Source organism: Parus major, chromosome 1 (genome assembly GCF_001522545.3).
Source record: "Parus major isolate Abel chromosome 1, Parus_major1.1, whole genome shotgun sequence".
Taxonomy (NCBI): Eukaryota; Metazoa; Chordata; class Aves; order Passeriformes; family Paridae; genus Parus; species Parus major.
The window spans coordinates 34,521,726-34,540,911 of NC_031768.1; the positions used below are offsets into that span (position 1 = coordinate 34,521,726).

The 19,186-nt window shown below is 38.7% G+C and overlaps 1 protein-coding gene across 4 annotated transcripts; it reads right to left on the reverse strand.

Moving 5' to 3' along the window:
• Window positions 1-510: 510 nt before the first annotated feature.
• Window positions 511-19,075, reverse strand: LOC107212072 (arylsulfatase D-like). Of its 4 annotated transcripts, none has more exons than XM_015644882.3 (12): window positions 17,924-19,075; window positions 15,100-15,169; window positions 13,868-14,008; window positions 12,985-13,106; window positions 11,954-12,094; window positions 10,655-11,078; window positions 9,696-9,832; window positions 7,816-7,950; window positions 7,268-7,366; window positions 6,234-6,396; window positions 5,340-5,461; window positions 511-2,023 (listed from the first exon to the last, which is right to left on the reverse strand). In XM_015644882.3, exons 2-12 carry the CDS (start codon window positions 15,150-15,152, stop codon window positions 1,665-1,667), a joined length of 1,896 nt encoding a protein of 631 aa, XP_015500368.1. In that variant the 5' UTR covers window positions 15,153-15,169; window positions 17,924-19,075; the 3' UTR covers window positions 511-1,664. The 4 variants fall into 4 exon arrangements, with proteins under 4 accessions (XP_015500368.1, XP_015500387.1, XP_015500397.1 ...); XM_015644901.3 differs by having other exon boundaries at window positions 11,954-12,076; window positions 17,924-19,074; XM_015644911.3 differs by lacking the exon at window positions 7,268-7,366 and having other exon boundaries at window positions 17,924-19,073.
• Window positions 19,076-19,186: the final 111 nt, after the last annotated feature.

Sequence of the window (19,186 nt, forward strand, 5' to 3'; positions counted from 1 at the left end):
GCATCATGATCACAACCTATGCTGTTTAAACAGCAGCAACTCACTACAGCTCTGACCCAGCACACTGGAGGTTCCCTGAAATACTGCAAAGGGTGTATAATCCATACATGCACTCTCCTCTGTCCCAAACCTGCTGAAAGGGACCTGCTGTGGCAGATCAGGAGCTGAGAGAGAGACCTGCCATGGGCCTTCTTGTCTCTTCCTGCTTCCAAAATGCAAAAAATGACACACAGGTTACCTTGGTCCTGACTAGAGCTGCACTGGTGTGGCTCCTCAAGACAGCAAGTAAAGAAATACCACCTAAAGTACCTGCTCTGCAGCTCTTACCACCCACTGTTACTTTTTAAAGCCTGAGTGACTGTTAGTAGGAGTTGAATATACAGTGTTCAGGAAGACTTAGAAGTTTGACTCAGAGTCTCTTGCCCACAATCTACTTTTTGGGGGGAGGAAAAATTATGGGAACCTCCATTTGAAAATCTGATTTGACACAAAATCCATGCAAGACGATGGTTGGGATTATATCTTGAGAGAGCAATTTATTTAAACTAAGGGCAGCAAGAGAGGATTAGATATTTTAATTCCCTCCCTTTCCCTAATAACTGTACAGAGTGCTGGCACTTTTTTGGCTTGGAGAAGATGACCTGGACACAGAAGTGATTATTCTGTGAGGTAAATTTTTTTACCACCTCCTGCTGAAAACAAGGTGTTTTTTCACAAAACAAAGAATATTTTTCATGGGTCATTATGAAATCAGATGCATTGTCATTCAAGTGGGACATGTAGGCTTAATGAACTGGTCTCAGACAGGTCCCAAGCATTCTCAACTTTGCAATCTTCTCAAGGCAGCAGGGTGATGATTTCAATGCTCTCATAAGTGAGATGACTTAAATATGTGGATAACACTTTTCGGTAAGAATTGTTGTGGTTTAACATTTCAGAATAGCTAGGCACTTTGCTGCTGATCTTGAGATACTAACTTTAGCTATCTAATTTTTAAAACATACTTGTCAGTTCAGTTTTCCCTGGGAATTCTTACATGACAGACAAATGTACAGATGATAAAGCATAAAATTGCTCTAAGTTGGTAGGTGTTTATTTCTGATGCATATTGGTTTATTTCCAAATTAAATGTACAATTTTATTTTTCTTTTTTTTTTTCATTGTCATCTTCCTTTCATTTTTGTGCAACGGGTTTTTTCATTTAATAGATAAGGCTTGGATAGGCCTACCCTCATGGGCTCAGTCCTGTTCTCTCAACAAACATATTTTCTATACAAACATCTGCTAGTAAAAATTTGCTTTTTTATCAGTCATCATTTGCTTGAATTGTCAGTAAAAAAAAAAAATTGTTTCATTTATTTGGTATTTAATCTTAAATTATTCACTTCAGGGATAGATTATACAGATGATCCCTAATTTTTTTTAAACCACAGGCTTACTTAATTTCTGTGGGTGAGAGAAAAGGTTGAACAAAAACAATCGCTAACAGGGATTTTAAATTTAATTAATTTAATTGATCACTAATTAAGGGACTAATAATGTCCCTTTTAGTTATTTTATTATAATTTAATCTTTATCTCTAATCTCTTTATGACTGTAGTCACGTGAACGTGAAAAATTATGAATTTCTTTAAAGCTAACTGTACTTTGACTTTGGTATTAGACTATGCTTTGTTATTTTCTTCATGGCACCAACAGAATGGGAATGTCCCACAGCATGGCTGCAGCCATGGCTTCCATCTGTTATTGTAAGGAGACAGCTGTTGTGGGACTGGAGTCAGTGTCTTGCCATGCTCTTCCACAGCTCTCCTTATTCTCCTTGTTACGGTGTCAAACAAGGGCTCAGTGTCTGCTGACAGAGGATTTGCCTCAGATGGATCTTGTGAGAGATTGAACAGCAGTGGAGGGTCATGATGGGTTACACCATCCCCGAAACACGGACAAATTCCTCTTCTGAAGCAGGCCCCAGAAGATTCTGGCTGAAATACTGGAGTAGCATAATGAGCTTTCCATACGGTGCCACCTGTCACAGAAGAAGCATTTAAACAGCTTAATGTCATTAGGAGCTGGTGGGTGGTCCCTGAAAGCTTGGTTCGTGTTTGTTCATGTTTGTTGTTCCAAGGGGAAGCTTATGTCATGGCTGTTGCATACAGGGAAAAGGTGGCAGGAATTCAAATGGTTTTTGTGGCTCATGGGTACACCTTGGCTCTGGGAACCATGTGCAGTATGTGGATGGTTAGCCCAATGTTTGCAGTACAATGGGTCTGCCACTTTCTTCTTCCCCTTTAAAAATTTTCATGCCTCTTGGAGGGGAGGAAATGGAGAATGCAGTCCCCAATTTCTGGGTGTATATATTGATAGGTGGCTCTTCTTCTAGGCAGAAACTGATCACATCTTATTTCTCTGCTCATATTCCAGCACACTTCCAGAAAGGGTGCAGGTTAATTGCAGGCCTTTAAAACAGTAAAATCTGGAGTCTAGCTTTTAAGTTAAAGTGAAGAAGGCCAATAGTTCACAGCTTTAGAGCTTGCACTTCAAGCAGTCAAACTCTTGTACTGACCATGGGATAAGTGCAGGTTTGTGGTAAAAAAGTGGTAAATTACTAGGACTACAGCTGAATGCGGTACATCAGGATATTTTACTTCTCCTTCCCTGCTCCTTTTTCTCCTGTTCCTTACCCCACATTTAGAAAGCACTGCACTGAACTCAGAAGCGAGGATGTGCCCAACCAGAAGACAGCAATTAGACACTATGTCTGAAAAAGGAGACAAGAAGAAAGGGGACATATAAAGCTTGGAGTCACTTCTGTGCTCAAAGCATTAAATGGTTGACAGCTGCATTGTCCCTGCAAGGAATTTTCTTTTTGGTACAATGGAATCAGCTGAACTTTTCTTCCTTTCTTCTCTTGTGTCTTCTTCTTTATGTCTGAAGCCTGCAGCTTTATTCCTGTCTCTCTCTTGTCACTATGTTAGAACAGTATTTTGTGAATAAATAAAATTTAAAAACTTCTTAAAAGATGAAGGGGAACAAATAACAGATATTAAAGTTTAGGGAATATCTTAGATTAAAATATCCCATTGCTGGTTAGCTAGCTGGGTTTGTATCTCTTTATTTTCACCACGCATTTTCCACATCCTGCATCTGCGCCTTTATAGAGCTTTTATAGAGGGATGTTCTCTCAATGGTTCTGAAATGTTTTGGTGTAAGAAAATGAGGATAAATGTTTGATATCCCAATTTCTGAAATTGTGAAAGAAGGGAAAAACAATGTTTTCTGAGAGAAAAAGGGTTAGAGCATGGTAGTGATATAGGCAAGGATGTGGGTTCAATCCCCAAGTGGATCATTTCCTTAAGAGCTGGATTTGATGATCCTTATGGGCCCTTTCCAGCTCAAAATATCATGGATCAGGAAATAAAGATTAAATATTTCAACTTTCTGACACCTTACAAGGGCAGACTGATACTCCTTAGGTCTGTTTGAGTATTTGCTTTGCTGCTGGCTGGATGTCCTCTGCATCCTCAAGCTTATCCCTGTCTTGTTACTAAAAGAATGTTTGTCTCGTGACAGAAGTGAAAGCATCCTCTGTGGTATCAGGGTGCCCAGAGCATGGGATTTGCTTCTTATGTCTGTTGGTCAGGTAGTATAGATATTTTTTGCAAGGAATTAAACAAGCACTCTCTGGGACATGCATTTTTTCTGAGTATCTGGCTCTGGTTGGAGTGCTGTTGTGATATTGCTAAAATAACTGTTTATTAGTTAAATATGAGATGTACAGATAGATTTATCCAGATGTACACGGGAATTTGTGATCAGTGCTCAGAAAAACTGAAGTAATCATTCTTTTCCACAAATAAGTTAGGTGAATTCTTTATAATTTATACTCTGTATGGCAATTTGGAGTAGTGAGTGTAAAGTGTCTGGGGAGAATTTTTCTGATTCTAAATTTTAACATTCCCTTTTCACAGCTGCAAATAATTACTGGAGTTTCAGAGTAGGAGACAGATAGGTCCTTGTTAGCTCACTTTGAAGGACAGAGCAAGGCTGATTTTAATTAACCTGTGTTGGTGAGCTGAGTAGACAGCTGGGTTACAGAAGGATAAAAGGAAAAAAAAGGTAGTTGAAATTAGTGGTGATAAAAGCAAGGGACACATTACTGATCCCCAAGAGGCAAAGAGGGATATACAGTTTGCTACTGAGGTAGCTCTGACAGAATCTGAAGGATGCATGTGCATGTTAGGACAACATGTTAATTTAATATATCCAAGGGAAAGGAAGCCTGCTGCTTCATTCCAAACATGTCTCAAACCCCTCTCGTAACAATCAATCAGTTTAATTAGCAGAAAGTAATGGACTGTCACTAATAAGACTCATGGTGCAGAGGTAAAGGAAAGGACTCTTTAACATATAAACAAAGGATTCTTCTGACTTCAGTGAAGGTCTCAAAGGATAGGTCCTGCCTGGGTGACATCAAGACACAATGGCTTTGTGTCTAGGCTGATCGAGATGTTAACAGATAATAAATATGTAATGTGAGGGTGACATACTTGCAAATGAACTAAAACAGACTGTTGCTCAGCCCAATCAGAAGAAATTACAGCTGGAGAAAAGAATCAAAATTTTTTGCCTGACTGAAAGCTGAGCTACATATTTGATTAGCTGGTCTTTTGTATGCAAAACATGGCATTGTTTTCTGGCCCCTTGCCATAAACAGTTAGATGAGAAAAATTTTAGTAAGTCCTGCATAAGAAATCTAGGTGTGCACATGGCTTCATAAGAACATGAAATGCCACCAAATCCACCTTGCATCTGCATGCTGTATGCATAGCTACTGAAGTAGAACTTACATAGCTTAGAAGAACAAGCAATATAATTTAGGTAAGGACAACATCAGGAGAACCTGAAAAGAAATTCTGCAAATGTCCCATGTGACTGGAGTATGAATTTAGCCTTTCACTAAGGAAGTGTGGCATGACTCTTCCAGCAGAAATATCCAGGAACTGGGGCAGTCAGACACAGCTTTCACTGATCAGAAACATTCTGTGTTCACGAAATATGGTGTGCACTATAGAGAAACAAAGAGAGATCTCTAAGAATGGTGAGGGATTGTTGAAGGTCTACTTCCCAGGAAGCAAACTCCTTCACCTCAGGCAAGGCAGGACAACTAACAATGAGGTGTTGCAGAACAGGAAATTTGAGGCAGTGTACACATTCCATATATATATATATATATATGTATATCTGTATATACATGTATATGTACATTTCTACATTATATTCCATTGGAAGCTAGAGGACATTACATCATGTCTGACCCGCAGGAGGGGGATGTTTGTACTCACTGTCCTTCTGGTGCCAGCGCACTGCATGCAGAAACACACCGCAGTAGTGGAACAGGAACTCGTGCCTGGAGTGCTGCTCTGTCCCCAGCAGCAGGGGCAGCAAGGTGTGCCCATCCATGACCCTGATGGAGAGGATCAGAGTCACCAGACAGCTTAAGAATTTAAAGTTTGCAGCTGAAGCATGAGCAGTACTCACTCTGTGTGTTCAGCATTAAGATTTCAAGTGTCATCACTAAACCAAGGTACTGTTTAGCTAATGAGCCCTGAGATTTTTAATTGGGTGAATGTATGGTGACAAGTAATTAGCCGTTACTAGAAATTTTTGCATTTACAGCTAGTTCACACATCCTGCCTGGGGAGATCAGTCACCATTATATAATTTTCCTGGAAGTGATAACAATAGTGAAGGCATAGCTCACAGGTTTTAATTTTGCCACCTGAAATGGAAATCTCTGACAGCTCTGTGACCTCCAGACTTTATAAAAATAATAATAAAAAAAGAAGCCACTTACTGAATTGCCTAGCAATTCAGTTGCAGTCTGGGTTGTAACTGTGTTTAGCTACAATTTACCAGTACTTCTATGCTTTTTTGCTAAAATGACTTAGCCACCCTCAATTTCTCATGTCCTTTAGAGAAGCCTTGTTTTTTTTCAGTCACCCTAGCGTCCCAAATCAACCAAACTACTTTTCAGTGATAGGAGAACTGAGTTAGCTAAATGACCCTTAAAAAAAATATGGGTTTTTTTCTTTGTCTTTTTCACATAAGCAGACAAGATGGAGAAAGCTGTGCAAAAAGAAAGCTAGAGAACTGCCTGTTTTAGAAACAAGAAAACAGTTAGTTTCTGTCTAAATAAAGTAAGAGAAGCAATATGGTTTATGAAGCCAACTCTTTACCTGTCCTGAGGCACTGCCCCTCCAGCCAGTTGAACCACTGTAGGATAAATGTCCATAAGGCTTGTAGGTTCATCGATCACTGTCCCTGCAGGCAACACTCCTGGCCATCTAACTATGCCTGGAACACGGATTCCTCCTTCCCATCCTCCCATTCCTTTTCCACCTGTTATAGAAGGGGGAGAAGTGTCAAAAAGATAAAAGAATAGATGATACCAGACGTTTATTGTGCATATATAAGAAAATGGTTTAAAAACTTCAGAATATTTCATGCATCTTTAATGAAAACATACTAAATCCTGGAAAACAGTAGACTGTCATTTAGTAGTGGCTCTTCTCATTATTTCTATGTGTGGCTTATTTATCTGCCTGTTTTTAATATACAGTTCCCAATAGCAAGAGTGAATTTTACAGATATTTATTAATTAAACTGTATTTTTTAATCTTGCTAGTTTGTCTCACTGGCATATCCCTTGTATGTGGACATAAATAGTTATGTCTTTCTATTATTGATATCTAAATTGATATTGTATCCCCTCTTGCCTTCTCACTAAGTAGTCATGATTTCATCATTGTCCTCTCATCCTGAACTCCCTAATGGCATTTGTCTTCTCCCTCTGGACTCTCCTGCTATTAATACTATATATTATACTAATAATACTATGTTCCCCTAGTGGAGGTGAATTCCTTAGATCAGATTCTAAGCTATTCAAGTGAGATTCTTTGCCATTTTGCATGTGTAACTGGCATGGGATCTTCATATTAAGAACTAAAGGTGAATTTTACATTTGTGACTCTGTGTGTGGGTGGATCCCAACTGTATCAAACATTGATTGTGTGGCTCATCAAGTAACTTAGTACTAGACAATGTGAATTGTGATGCTGAGCAAGGTCAATGTGCATATGACTCTTCTGTTGGGAAACATGTGATGGCTGCAGCTTTCAAACTTCATTATACCGTAAGTACCAAGCTGCCCAGGATGTTACAGTGGCTTTTCAAGGCTTAGTAATCTGGAGGAAGAACATATAAAATATACCATAAATCTTCATTTCCACAGAGCTTTTGTCACTGTGTTGCAAGCCAGTCATAGAGGGTCTAGAAGAAACTTCTATAGGATGGGTGAGAAACTGGAGAACTGTAGTATGAAAAATAGACATCATGGTATCTGCCAGTGTTGGCACAGTGGAGAGGAACCTTTTGAAATTCAACAAAGACAAATGCAGGGCTCTGTATCTTGGGAAAACTAGCCCCATTACAGGCTGGGGCTGAGCTGCTGGACAGCAGCTCTGCAGAGAAGGATCTGTCCTGGTGAACAATGAGCTCTCCATGAGCCAGCAGTGCCCTTGCGACTAAGAAGTCCAAGGGTATCCAGGTGTGCATTAGGAAGAGCTTTGCCAGCATATTGAGGGAAGTGGTCCTGCCCCTCCACTCAGCCCCAACCCAATGAATAGCAGATGCCCTTTGTTTCAGCCCTACAATCCAATATTATAATCTCATCATGTAATTTTTTTAATATAGTATCTTTGGATATATTTTTTCCATCTTTTCTTATGAGGAAGTTTCATGCCTTTATAGGAATTTTACCTTTATATATCCCATTCCATCCACCCAACTGAGAATTTCCTCTGTGAGCCTCTAAGAATCCTCCATGATCAGATGCAAAATAAATGAATGTGGTATTCTTCAAGTCCTCTTTGTCAATAACATCCAGAAGCCTGCCTGTAAACAAAGCAAATCATCATCATTATAATAATTTTTTTGGTCTTGACTCCATATTCAGTGAAGATGAGTATTTCCATTTGCCTGAATGAGTTTTGTTATGATCTACCACGTTCAGTACAAAGAGACCTTGGCAAATCAGAGATGGGCAATCACCAGCCATGTGAAGTTTAACAAGGGAGAGTGCTGGATTCTGCACCTGAGAGTAGGCAATCCTTGTTATGTGTATGCACTGGGGGAGGAGATGCTGGAAAGCAACACTGTAGAAAGGGCCCTGGGGGTCCTGGTCGATGGCAAGTTGAAGATGTGTCAGCAGTGCCCTGTCAGCCAGGAGAGCCAACCCATGTCCTGGGGGGCATCAGGTACAGCATGGCCAGCTGGGCAAGGGAGGAGATTGTCCTGCTCTGCTCTGAGCTGGGGCAGCCTCACCTCCAGTGCTGGGGGCAGTTTTGGGTATCACAGTATAACAGAGGTATAGAATCATTAGAGAGCATCCAAAGAAGGGCCATGAGGATGATGAACGGCTTTGAGGGGAAGCCTTATAAGGAGTGGCTGAGGTCACTTGTACTGATCCCATCATATGTTTATATAGAATGTGTTTTATCTTCAATTAATTGTCTTCATCATCTTCTGTATCAAATATATTTGCCAAGAACACCTTGCAGCAGCAAAAGCAGAACTGCACGAGAAAATATCACAAGCCATTGCTCACCACTTTCACTTAATCTCTTTTCCTTTACAGTTTCTTTCCTGTCAGTCCTTGCTGAAACTAATTATTTACCTTACCAAACACAAAAATTGTTTCAATTGAGTGTAGGAATATTGGTTCTGAATTGCAACCAAATCAAGAGCTGTCCAATTCTGGAGTTTTGTCCTCACTAGCTGCTATCCTGTTTCAACTACGTGTTCTTTATATCTTGACTTTCTTGAGGAAACAGGAGCATGGCTAAGCCCTTTGGTTCAACTGGATCCTGCAGGAGGTTTCAGCCTGTCCATTGAAAGCAATCAGGTTCTACTCAAATTATGATTTTGTAGACATGGTTACTGGGGGAAAAAGGTTCAGGAATTGAATCATGGCCTTGACAGGAGGCAATTGCTTTGTTAATAGAGTCTTCATTTTTGACAAAATATCTCTCCTTCTCATTGAAAGAGAAAAACTAAGTAAAGTTTAAGTTTTTAACCAAATTAAACCAATAAGAAATTTAACCTGATTAGTACTCAAGAGACTAGATTATGACCTAAGTGAGTCTTCACTGACTTCATACAATTTAAGTGAAACTCCATAACTTTCTAACTTGGACTTTTGGCTAGGAGAGGGTTCTGAGTGATTTTTTTTTTTTAATAAAAATGCATAATTACACAAAACAACCATCATATAACTTAATATTCAGCAAAAACTCTTCACGTCTAAGACCAGAGCTCGAGAAATATTGTACAAATTTTGATTAAAAACATGATCAGGGACACATTTGGTTATTTGACTGCATTTAATACTTCAGTGTAGAAGCAAGTAATTTAAAAAAAGATAAGGAATAAATCCTTACAAGGAAAGTTTAAGCTTTCATCTTAAGAAAATAAAAAAGAGGTATTGTTTGGTTATGATATGACAATCTCTGAAACCAACCGTGTAACCAAGGTGAATTCACTGATTTTTACATATGCCAAAAGGGAGTTTGGTGATCACCCCTTTAATGTCTTTTCTATATCCAAGTGAATGAAGAATTTTCTTCAAGACCAACACTTACCCACCATCCAGTCCATCTCCTCCACGTTATCTCCATACAGGCCATGCCTGCTTCTTCCCTGAAATTTCTCAGTGGTAATGAGAGGGGTGTGAACATGTAAAAGGGAAACAAAGAGAAGAAATGGTCTATGCTTGTTTCTGAAATAAAAGAAAACAATAGTCATTGTTTGATTCTCTTCAAACTGTCACTCAACCCAAAATATAACAATGGTATTGCAGTTACTCTCTCAATTGTTGTGATCTAAACAATTTTATTTTGACATCTTTTTGGCTTTGAGGTTTTGGGAGACAGAGGGGATTGAAACATATCCCACAAAGATATTTTTTTCTATGTTAAGACCAAAAGAGTAAAGGATCCTTTCTTTTTCCAGTTCTAAATTAGACATGTGCAGAAAAGACTGACACATTCCTGAAAACAAGGAGGACAGCACTCACTTGCCCAAACTCAAACATGGATGTGCATCACTGAACATCTGAAGTGTCCTCATGGAAGGGGCAGATATCACCCACAGTGAAAACATATCACTTCAACATCAAGCCAGGTAGGATATCCTAGGAACCTGAAATTACCTATGCTCAATGTTTTAGAGAAGGAATTTATATTACCTCAAATTTCCTTTAAAAAACAAGCACACTACCCCTAAACCGTGACAGAAATATGGGTATGCCCAGATTTAACACACTTTTAAAGACTTAGTGTTTTTTTTTCAATTCTAATTGAGGTTACTGATAATAAATGAAGGACACCTTTGGGGAAAAAAATATAACCAAAGCCCACAAAACTAAAACTCACTGTCACTCTTCTGTTTGTTAAACATTAATTTCATAGGACACTTTCTGTGACAGTCCATTCACCACCCTAAGATCATTTTATGTTCCTATAGGCAGAAGGCACAGTATTTGGCCAGGACCCCTTTGTGTCACTTGCTCCCCCCAGTCTGCTCCACCTCTGCTGATTACCTTTCAATGAATGTAATTGCCTCCTTCAGCATATTAGAAGTAGTTTTTTGTAGGTTCATTGGTTGTTCAGTGATATCATGATTTCTCATCAGGATACAGTTCCAGTACTTGGTAAAACCATAGCTGGAGAACCAGGAGATGAAATGAAGGAGACCACAGATGGCCAGACAGATTATTATTTTCCATTTTACTAGGAATAAATTGGCACATTTTCCAATCACAAGAGTAAATACTGCAAGGATGATCATCTGAGTATGAAACCAATATGTTTCTTGCAAAGACTTGGCCAATTCAGGGTCATCTGTGCCTTGACACTCGTTCACAAGGGTAAAAGGCATGCCATAAAAATAATCAAAACCATGATTTAAAGGATGGTGGCAGTGGTCATGGCGGGTTTTGCAGTTCACACCCATATGCCACTTCCCTGAAAATAAAAAACAAAGATCTTAAATCCAGTAGTAGGGTGTGTCTGCCTGCATTTCTCAGTTAAGGTGCAGCCAAGGGAGGAGTGGGTGTAGAATGGGGACGGACCTAGGGAACAGTAGTGCACCCTCCCTTCAGATACTGACAGGTATTGAGGGGTCTCCTCTCAGCTGTCTCTTCTCAAGGCTGAACAGACCAATCTCCCTCAGCCTGTCCTCATAAGAGAGATGCTTCAGTCCCCTAATTATCTTCATTAATGATGAATAAGTTAAACAATAGTGGGCTCAGTGCTGACCCTTGGGGACCCCACTGGTGACAACTAGCCCCTGTGCCACTGATTATGACCACCTGGGATCAGCTCTTCAGGCAGTTCTCAATCCACTTCCCTGTCCACTCATCCAGTCCACACTTCTAGAGTTTGCCAGTGAGGATGTTGTGAGAGACAGTGTTAAAAACCTTGCTGAAGTCAATATGATTAAGACCACTGTGCTGAAATTGATATAATTAAGACCACTGTGGTGTCTCAGTGCCAACTGTCAGATGACATTTTTCTGCTCTAACACATGAGTGAATGTCTCTGTTGGTTCATCCTAAAGCAATCTGTGCTGAGCAAACAAGATTATTTCCTTTGAATTTACTTCCATTTGCAGTGTGTATTTATATATTACATGCACCTCATTCTGGATTTACCAGATACGCTGTACTCACATTGGACTTGTGGACAATGTTCTAAAAGCCCTGTTGATTTTGAAAGTTATGCATACAAAAAAAACTGTTTAACTGATCCTGGACATTTTGATAAAAAAATGTATTTAGAGAAGTAACCTAATTAGAATAACAAACAATAAAAAGGCAACAACTTTCTTTGTGTCATACCTACAAGTGCTGTAGAATAGCCTTGCTGGTAGAGTATTCTGGCAAAAGTAGTTTCATTTGGTGGGAGCCCTCCTGAACCACCATTCCAGAAAAGAACCTGCCTCTGAGTGCTGGATGCCATGCCTGGAGAGGAATAATAGTCTTTAAAAGAAAACAAGCCAAATTTCAGATTTCCAGCCTTCTCAGATTGTGCTTTCTAATGAATGGGACTCCATTGCCTAAGTCTAGTACCTTTATATAAATCAGTTCCTATGCCCTAGGATATTCTGCTTGACCTCCAAAATTATGTCTTTTCCAAGTTCCACGTCGTTATATGCTAGACCAGTGCAGATGCCTCAGCTATGCTGGGGTGTCTACAAATGGCAGGAAGACACCTACATTTGGATATTAGACAACTTCTTACAATCAAACTTCTATCAAAATATGATGTTAACAGAAAAGAAAACAAATGAGATTTATCTAGAACAGAAGGCTTATTGGGTTAGGGGAGCACACTTCTGAAATGTACAGAGCATAATTACATTTCTCCTTAAATGAATCAGAATTACATTAGAAGATACACTGATTATTACTGCTAAATGGAATGGCTGAAGTCTTCTGTCTTCTGTCATAACTTTACATAGTTGAAGTAAATCTGTTTTAAGGCACAATTGCTGAGAACTATTCTACAGTCTGACATATTTCACTGTGAAAAGTTTTGCCAGGATATTAAAAATATTACATTTCATAGTAATAATCCTAGTGCCACTGAACATACGACATCACACAATTTTATTTCTTTTTCTACCTCTGAGTGCTTTGAACTGTTTGGATTTTTGTCCATTTCTGTGTTGTCATTTAGCCACACATAATGTATTTTATATGGGGATTTTCCAATAGAAGTCAATCATTAGTCATCTCTAATTCTTGCCCATTTCACTGAGACTCCAAATCCCAAGATTAACTGTTCTTTAACATGGTTTATTTAAGGGGATTTTTAATTTCAACAGTGACTAGACTAACTGCAGCAAACCATTGGAGAGAGGCCCAACCTGATCTGATGGGGTATCTGCCAGTCAGGAAAGCGGCTCTGCTTGGAGTGCAGACAGCTGCTGCAGCAATGTGCTGAGTAAGTCTCACTCCATCCTTTGCCAGGCCATCAATGTTAGGGGTCCTAAAGAGAAAAATCCCATCTCTGATAAAACATATTGCACAGCATTTCATGGCATGCAGCTCCCCCTAGTTTTGTTGAGCAAGTCACCATCAAATTTACAAATACCTGTTTACCTACTACTCAGCTAGAACAGTTCTGTGTTTTTTATGTATTTTTAAGATACCTTGACTCCTTAGAAATGAGTTTTTGATGGGTATATATGTTTTTATTAATAACTAAAAAAAAAGGGTGGAAAAAGACAAGGTATCTCAGGTATGTCCCACACCAGAATCCCAAGCAACACAGGGAGCAAGAGCCTGTTCACAACACAACATCCAAGACAATAATAGGCTAGAACAAAGACATCATTCTCTTAATCAATCAATATACAGATTGACAATTGCACTAGGGATACATATATTGCATAGACTGATCTGTCATTTCATACTAAGTCTACTAGAGTTGTTGACAGATATTAAATTTTAATCTCATTCCTTCATATTTCAACCCTGGAATTATGTAAATGTATGTATTATTGTCATGCCTGATAAGTAGAGTGCACAAACACATTTGAAAAGTTCTGAGTCCTAGAAAGTTTCTCAAGCATGTCTGCATAATTATGATTCCTGTAGGAATGACTACTGTAGAACATGCATTTTGTACATAGCTTGAAAAGAAGTGTATCTAAATAAACTAATAAATTAATAATGAATTTTAATGCTAAATATCATCTGTAAATATTTTAAATAAAGTTTACCATGAAGGGATAATTTATTTCATACCTTACTGTATCATTGCCATAGCAACCCACATCTCCAATACCAAGATCATCAGCTAGTATCAGTAAAAAGTTAGGTTTTGAAGGATTTGATACACAGATTTTTGGAAACAGGCATAAAATTAGCCAAATATTTAGGTAGCTCCTAAAAGCAAAAGTAAAGAGGTAGGTAACATTACAAAAAAAACAATTGTAAGTTTTGCAATAGACTTTAAACTACTATTCTTAAAGCTTTATGGGGACTCAGTATAGGTGCAAACAGCAACCAAAGAGTGCCAGCAGATGGAGCTCCTGAATGCATACACAAGTCCTTGAGTTTTATAATATTAGTATTATTTTCTGGGGATGTTGTTATTACTATTACTGTTACTGTTACTATTACTATTGCTATTACTATTACTATTACTATTGCTATTACTATTACTATTACTATTACTATTACTGTTACTGTTACTGTTACTGTTACTGTTACTATTACTATTCTTTCACACAGGAATTTTGTCTGCATTTCTGTATTGACATTTGCACTGCTCTCTGTGGATGTTCCCACTAGAATGAGTAGTTGGATACTACAAGTGTCCCGAGGCACCCTCTGTATGGAGCTGTAGGATGCTCCTGTTAAGGCTCTTGGAATGAGTGGGACAGGAACACAAAGGTGATTGGTGTGAAGTCATGCTGGGCTTCATGGAAATGTCTTGACTGTGGCATTTACTGCACCCTCAGCTATACACAGTGTCAGGAAAGTGCTCTTCAAGCCATGGGACCATCTGCAAAATCAAGGTGCAGCAACAGGCTTAAACTTGGTTATCTTCCTAGGAGACCCCAAGAATATCTCTGCATGTTTTGGTTGCTCAAAGTGTTTGCAATTGGAAGCTTACAGATGCTCACCTGAAGTAAAATACATATGCTAGAACACATCTTCTGACTGCTGGTTCATTAATAGATATGACATTAATTCATTAGTAGATACTACAACATGATAAATGTATAGTAACTATACCATACACTATACATATTCCTAAACCTCCATGTCTTATAAAAGCAGGCTAATAGGTTTTGAAATACCAACAGAGCCAAACCTGTATTAGCTACTCATTCCTCATTGAGTTGGGGTGGTGGTAGCAGGGAAAATGTAAGATTATCTGCTTAATATATCTCTGTTAATAATAAATTATCTGTTTTCTTAAGCACAACACCTAAAATCCAGGGAAGAACCTCAGTGAATGTCTTTCTTACCATTGTTTTCCCTGGTAAACTTCATCGTTTTCCATTTTATGAAACAGGTACATAATTGGTCATATAAATGCTGATGGAAAAGAAAAAGAAAAAGGAAAAAATCAAACCACAGAAGTTCTGGTGGTTTTCCATGCAGTTTTGCAAGGTCTTGCCTGTTTTCCAGCTGCTGCTATCTCCAGGGAGACTTGTGAGAATTTGGAAAGAAGACAAAATGTTAGTGGCTTTAAAAAAGTGCTAGAGGTGCCCATTACTCAATACATGCACAGAACTGTTGGTGTCCACTGAGATGATTGTTTTCACCATTTTACAAATGGCATAAAACTGAGAGCTCACTTTTTATTTAACCTCAGATCAACTTTAAGGAAAAGAATCTAACCTTTACTGTGACCTTATAAACTATAAAAAATACATCAAATAAAAGCCATTCTGGAAACTAATATTGTCACTGTTATTCTGAGGAAAGAGGCTGTATTATTCTTTGGTTTAGATGCCATCTAGTACATTCAAGAAGGTGTTTCTATCTGAATTGCTACTAAAAATTTCTAGAAACTAGAAGTTACTAGAAATATAAATACCTTTGTGATTATTTCCTTAAAGGACTCCAAAGCTTAATGCCATTTATTAACTTAGCAAGCCAATTTTTCTACTTGCCAACTCTATGAAGTCAACTTGGACTTTAAAAATCTAGAAATAATCTTTTCATTTCTTAAATATTTATTTTTGGTCTGGCAAGGCAAATTTTATGAGTGGAAGTGATTTTCCCTGCTTGCTGAAATAGAGAGCACACCTAGTTCCGTTGGAAAAAGAATGGACTGTGAAATGCACTCCTTTTCCTTGTGAATGGCCTAAGGGATCTGCAGAAAATGTTGCACTGGGACTGTGCAGGCAGTCCTGCAGAAGTACATGGTAAGCTGGCTCCAGTGGGGACTGTCACATGCTCAGTTTTGTGGAGTATACTGAGCTAAATTAGATTCCATTTATTCCATTACTGAGAAAAGAGAAAAAAAAAACTTAGAAATATCCCATCCATGCAATATCCCTGCTTTTCCACACTTCTTTCTATTTCAAAACATGACAAGAACAAAGACATTGTTGGCTGTACCAAGGAAGAGATTGAAAGTAATAAGAATATTTACTTGCTATAACAACTCAAGATGTTTGTAAACACAGAGTCACTGCTAAACACAGAGAACTGAAAAGCTCTGTCTTGACTAATGAAAGACTTGTTGCTTTTTTTCTCCAAAAATGAAAATACATCATTTTCTGAGAGCTTTTTTTCCTGCCTTTTTAGTACACAACAGTTTACCTTGAATTTCTGAGGAACACTAAACTAGCCAGAGCTGAGTATAATCCTGCGTTATGCATTTCAGAGGATGGGCCATAAGACGAAAAAAGTGCAGGTATTGTTATTCTGATCAGGAAAACAGTATTAAAAAAGTAAGAACCTGAAGCCCATTGATGATTTTTTCAGGCAACATCTAGATGTTTGTTTGGCTATGGTGGAGACTATAAGGGAAATAAAAAAACTAAAAAATAAAACCCAAAACCCACCAGCAATAGAACAAATAAACAAACAAATCCCTCAGCAAAACAAACATAAACCCCTCAAGCAAACAACAAAACCCCCTAGAACAACAAAGGCACTACAGAAAGCTCATCCTCCCTGCATAGTGAGTCACAGACTAATGGGAAGGCACAAGGTCTCTCTGACTCAATGAAGTGGCTGTTTGAAGCAAGAACTTGCTGGGAATGCAGATGCCAGGACCCCACTATCAAAAAGGCAGGCTGTATTAATATGAAGGAAAGGACTTGCTACCAGGATGTCAAACCTTTCTGAGATGGCAGTGTAGTGGTGTTTCACTGCCACAGCCTGGTTGCAGTTCCCCTGAGGCCCCAGTGAACTCTGGTCCTGTAGGACAGAGCTGGAGCAATGATGTGGCAAGTGCCTGAAGCCATTAATCTGTGACAACAAGGAAAAGCTGATGGCTGTGGTCATCACCTATAATAGCAGTATCTTCACAGTGCTTTAACAACAGGCAGACCTCTGCCTTCCCAGCCACTGTTAGGCAGCATTACATTTAAAGAGCTTGTGGTACATGATTGAGCCAAAACTATTACAATGATAATCTTCAGTCTACACCAAGTAGCTGAGGATCAGCCCTTGTGAGCTGTAGTGGAGCAAAAGAACCAGACAGATCTGAACATCTAGGAAATCCCTTGACTTTTCAAGGTGTTAATCAGCTTTCTAAGCTCATACTTGGACAGCTCTGCTGTCTTCCACTTTCTCCCCACAGGTTTTTGCATCACAGCCAGCTGGTCATAACAGGCACATGAGTATTTAGACAGAAAACTTATGTAGAGTCCCGCAGAAAAACTGTGAACTTGAACAGAGGCACACTGGTAGTATAAAAATATCTAAATACCACTGGATGTGGCACTAGCTGGTTTATTGCAAGCCACTTTAGGAGCACTTCTTTTACTAAAAGACTACTAGAATGACCACACCAACTAAAAAAACCCACCACGATTTAAATATACATATTCACATTTCTCTGTTAAGGTTTGATTCATTCTGAAAGCAGACGTCTCACTGACAGATGCATTGAAACCACTACTGGGCCCTAGGGCTTGTCCTTATCTGTTAAATGAGAAAACACAACATAATTTATAAATCTAACAGCAGTCACTAAAAATCAGCAATCTTTTACAGAAATCCAAGAATACATTTGATAATAATTCCCACTGTAACCTAGTAAGCCAGAACAAAATGATCATCAGGATTAATAAAAAAGGCCAACCCCTTTTAACAATGTGGAAAACAAACCCTCTTCTCAGTTATTCTTGTTCTGAAATCCCTCTTGCTCCTGAATGTGCTCAGCAGTCCTGATTTGCTATAAGGTGTGCAGGTGAAAGCAGGCAGGAACTCACTCCCGTTCCTCTTGTTCTCCCTTCCCCCTCTCTCCAGCATGGACACACTGGGATCCCTGCCAGCAACAGCCACTTAACTGGAACAGCCATCAAATGGGAACAGCTATGCAGATTTTACATGAATTCCAGGCAAAGTACAAAGTCCTTATTGTTTAAATACTAGCATGACATGGCTACTGTCTCTTCTAGATTCCCTAGCCAGTTAATTCTGAGAAAATTCATATAAAGTCTGTCACTGCTCAGTTTGAGTGCTTCAGAAAATATGCTATAAATAATAACAGGATATGCTACAAATGGTTTTGTTTCTCCCACACAGCTTTTGAAGCCTTCCAGATGAGATAAAAGGACTAGCTTGTTCTCCTTTTCTTCTGTCACGTTGTTTTTCTGTTTTTGTTGAGTTTTCTAGAAAGGGAGGCATACCTGTGCTGAAGATGTGTTTATTTGTAGTGATTACTATACATCCCCTTCTTTCAGATCTTAACTCTGGTGTAATACATTTTACAATTCAGAAGGTCTTGAGTAATTACTTGGAGGAGATTTATTTATTTGCTGACATTTTGGTTCTCTGTGCTACTTGAATACAGCTATTGCTGAATTTAAGACTGTGTTCTAGAGAAGTAGTAGGAGTAAATGAGATGGAAAGATGAAGCAGCTAAAACTATCAGATTCATATAATCCAGTGGCAGGGATAACCAGGGTTGGAGACAGTTTTTTTATTTTTTTACCTCCTTGCACTTGTAACTATATTCAGTTATTTTTATGTTGTGACACTGGGCTACTTTTGCTTGTATTTATTTGACAGTAATACTTATTTTGTGTGACTGCTTAACAGCTTGTGATGGTTCTGGTGGAAAGACTTGAAAAAAAATATATTTCTCAAGAATTACATCATGCTTAGGGAATGGCAGATCTTTGAAAACTGCTAATAACATAAGTATTAACTTTCACTGGCTTTCATCCAAATTATCACTAAACATTTCTTTTACTATCTACATCTTTCCCTATAAGTATTCACTACTGAAGATGGGCCCACACTGCTTCTGGCACAACTTAGAAATGCAAGCTGAAACAAACTACACTGTCCCTACCATCCTCACCAGCTCTCCACCCCCTCCCCCCACAACCCCCCCAAAAAAAAATAAATCTCACACCTTCACAT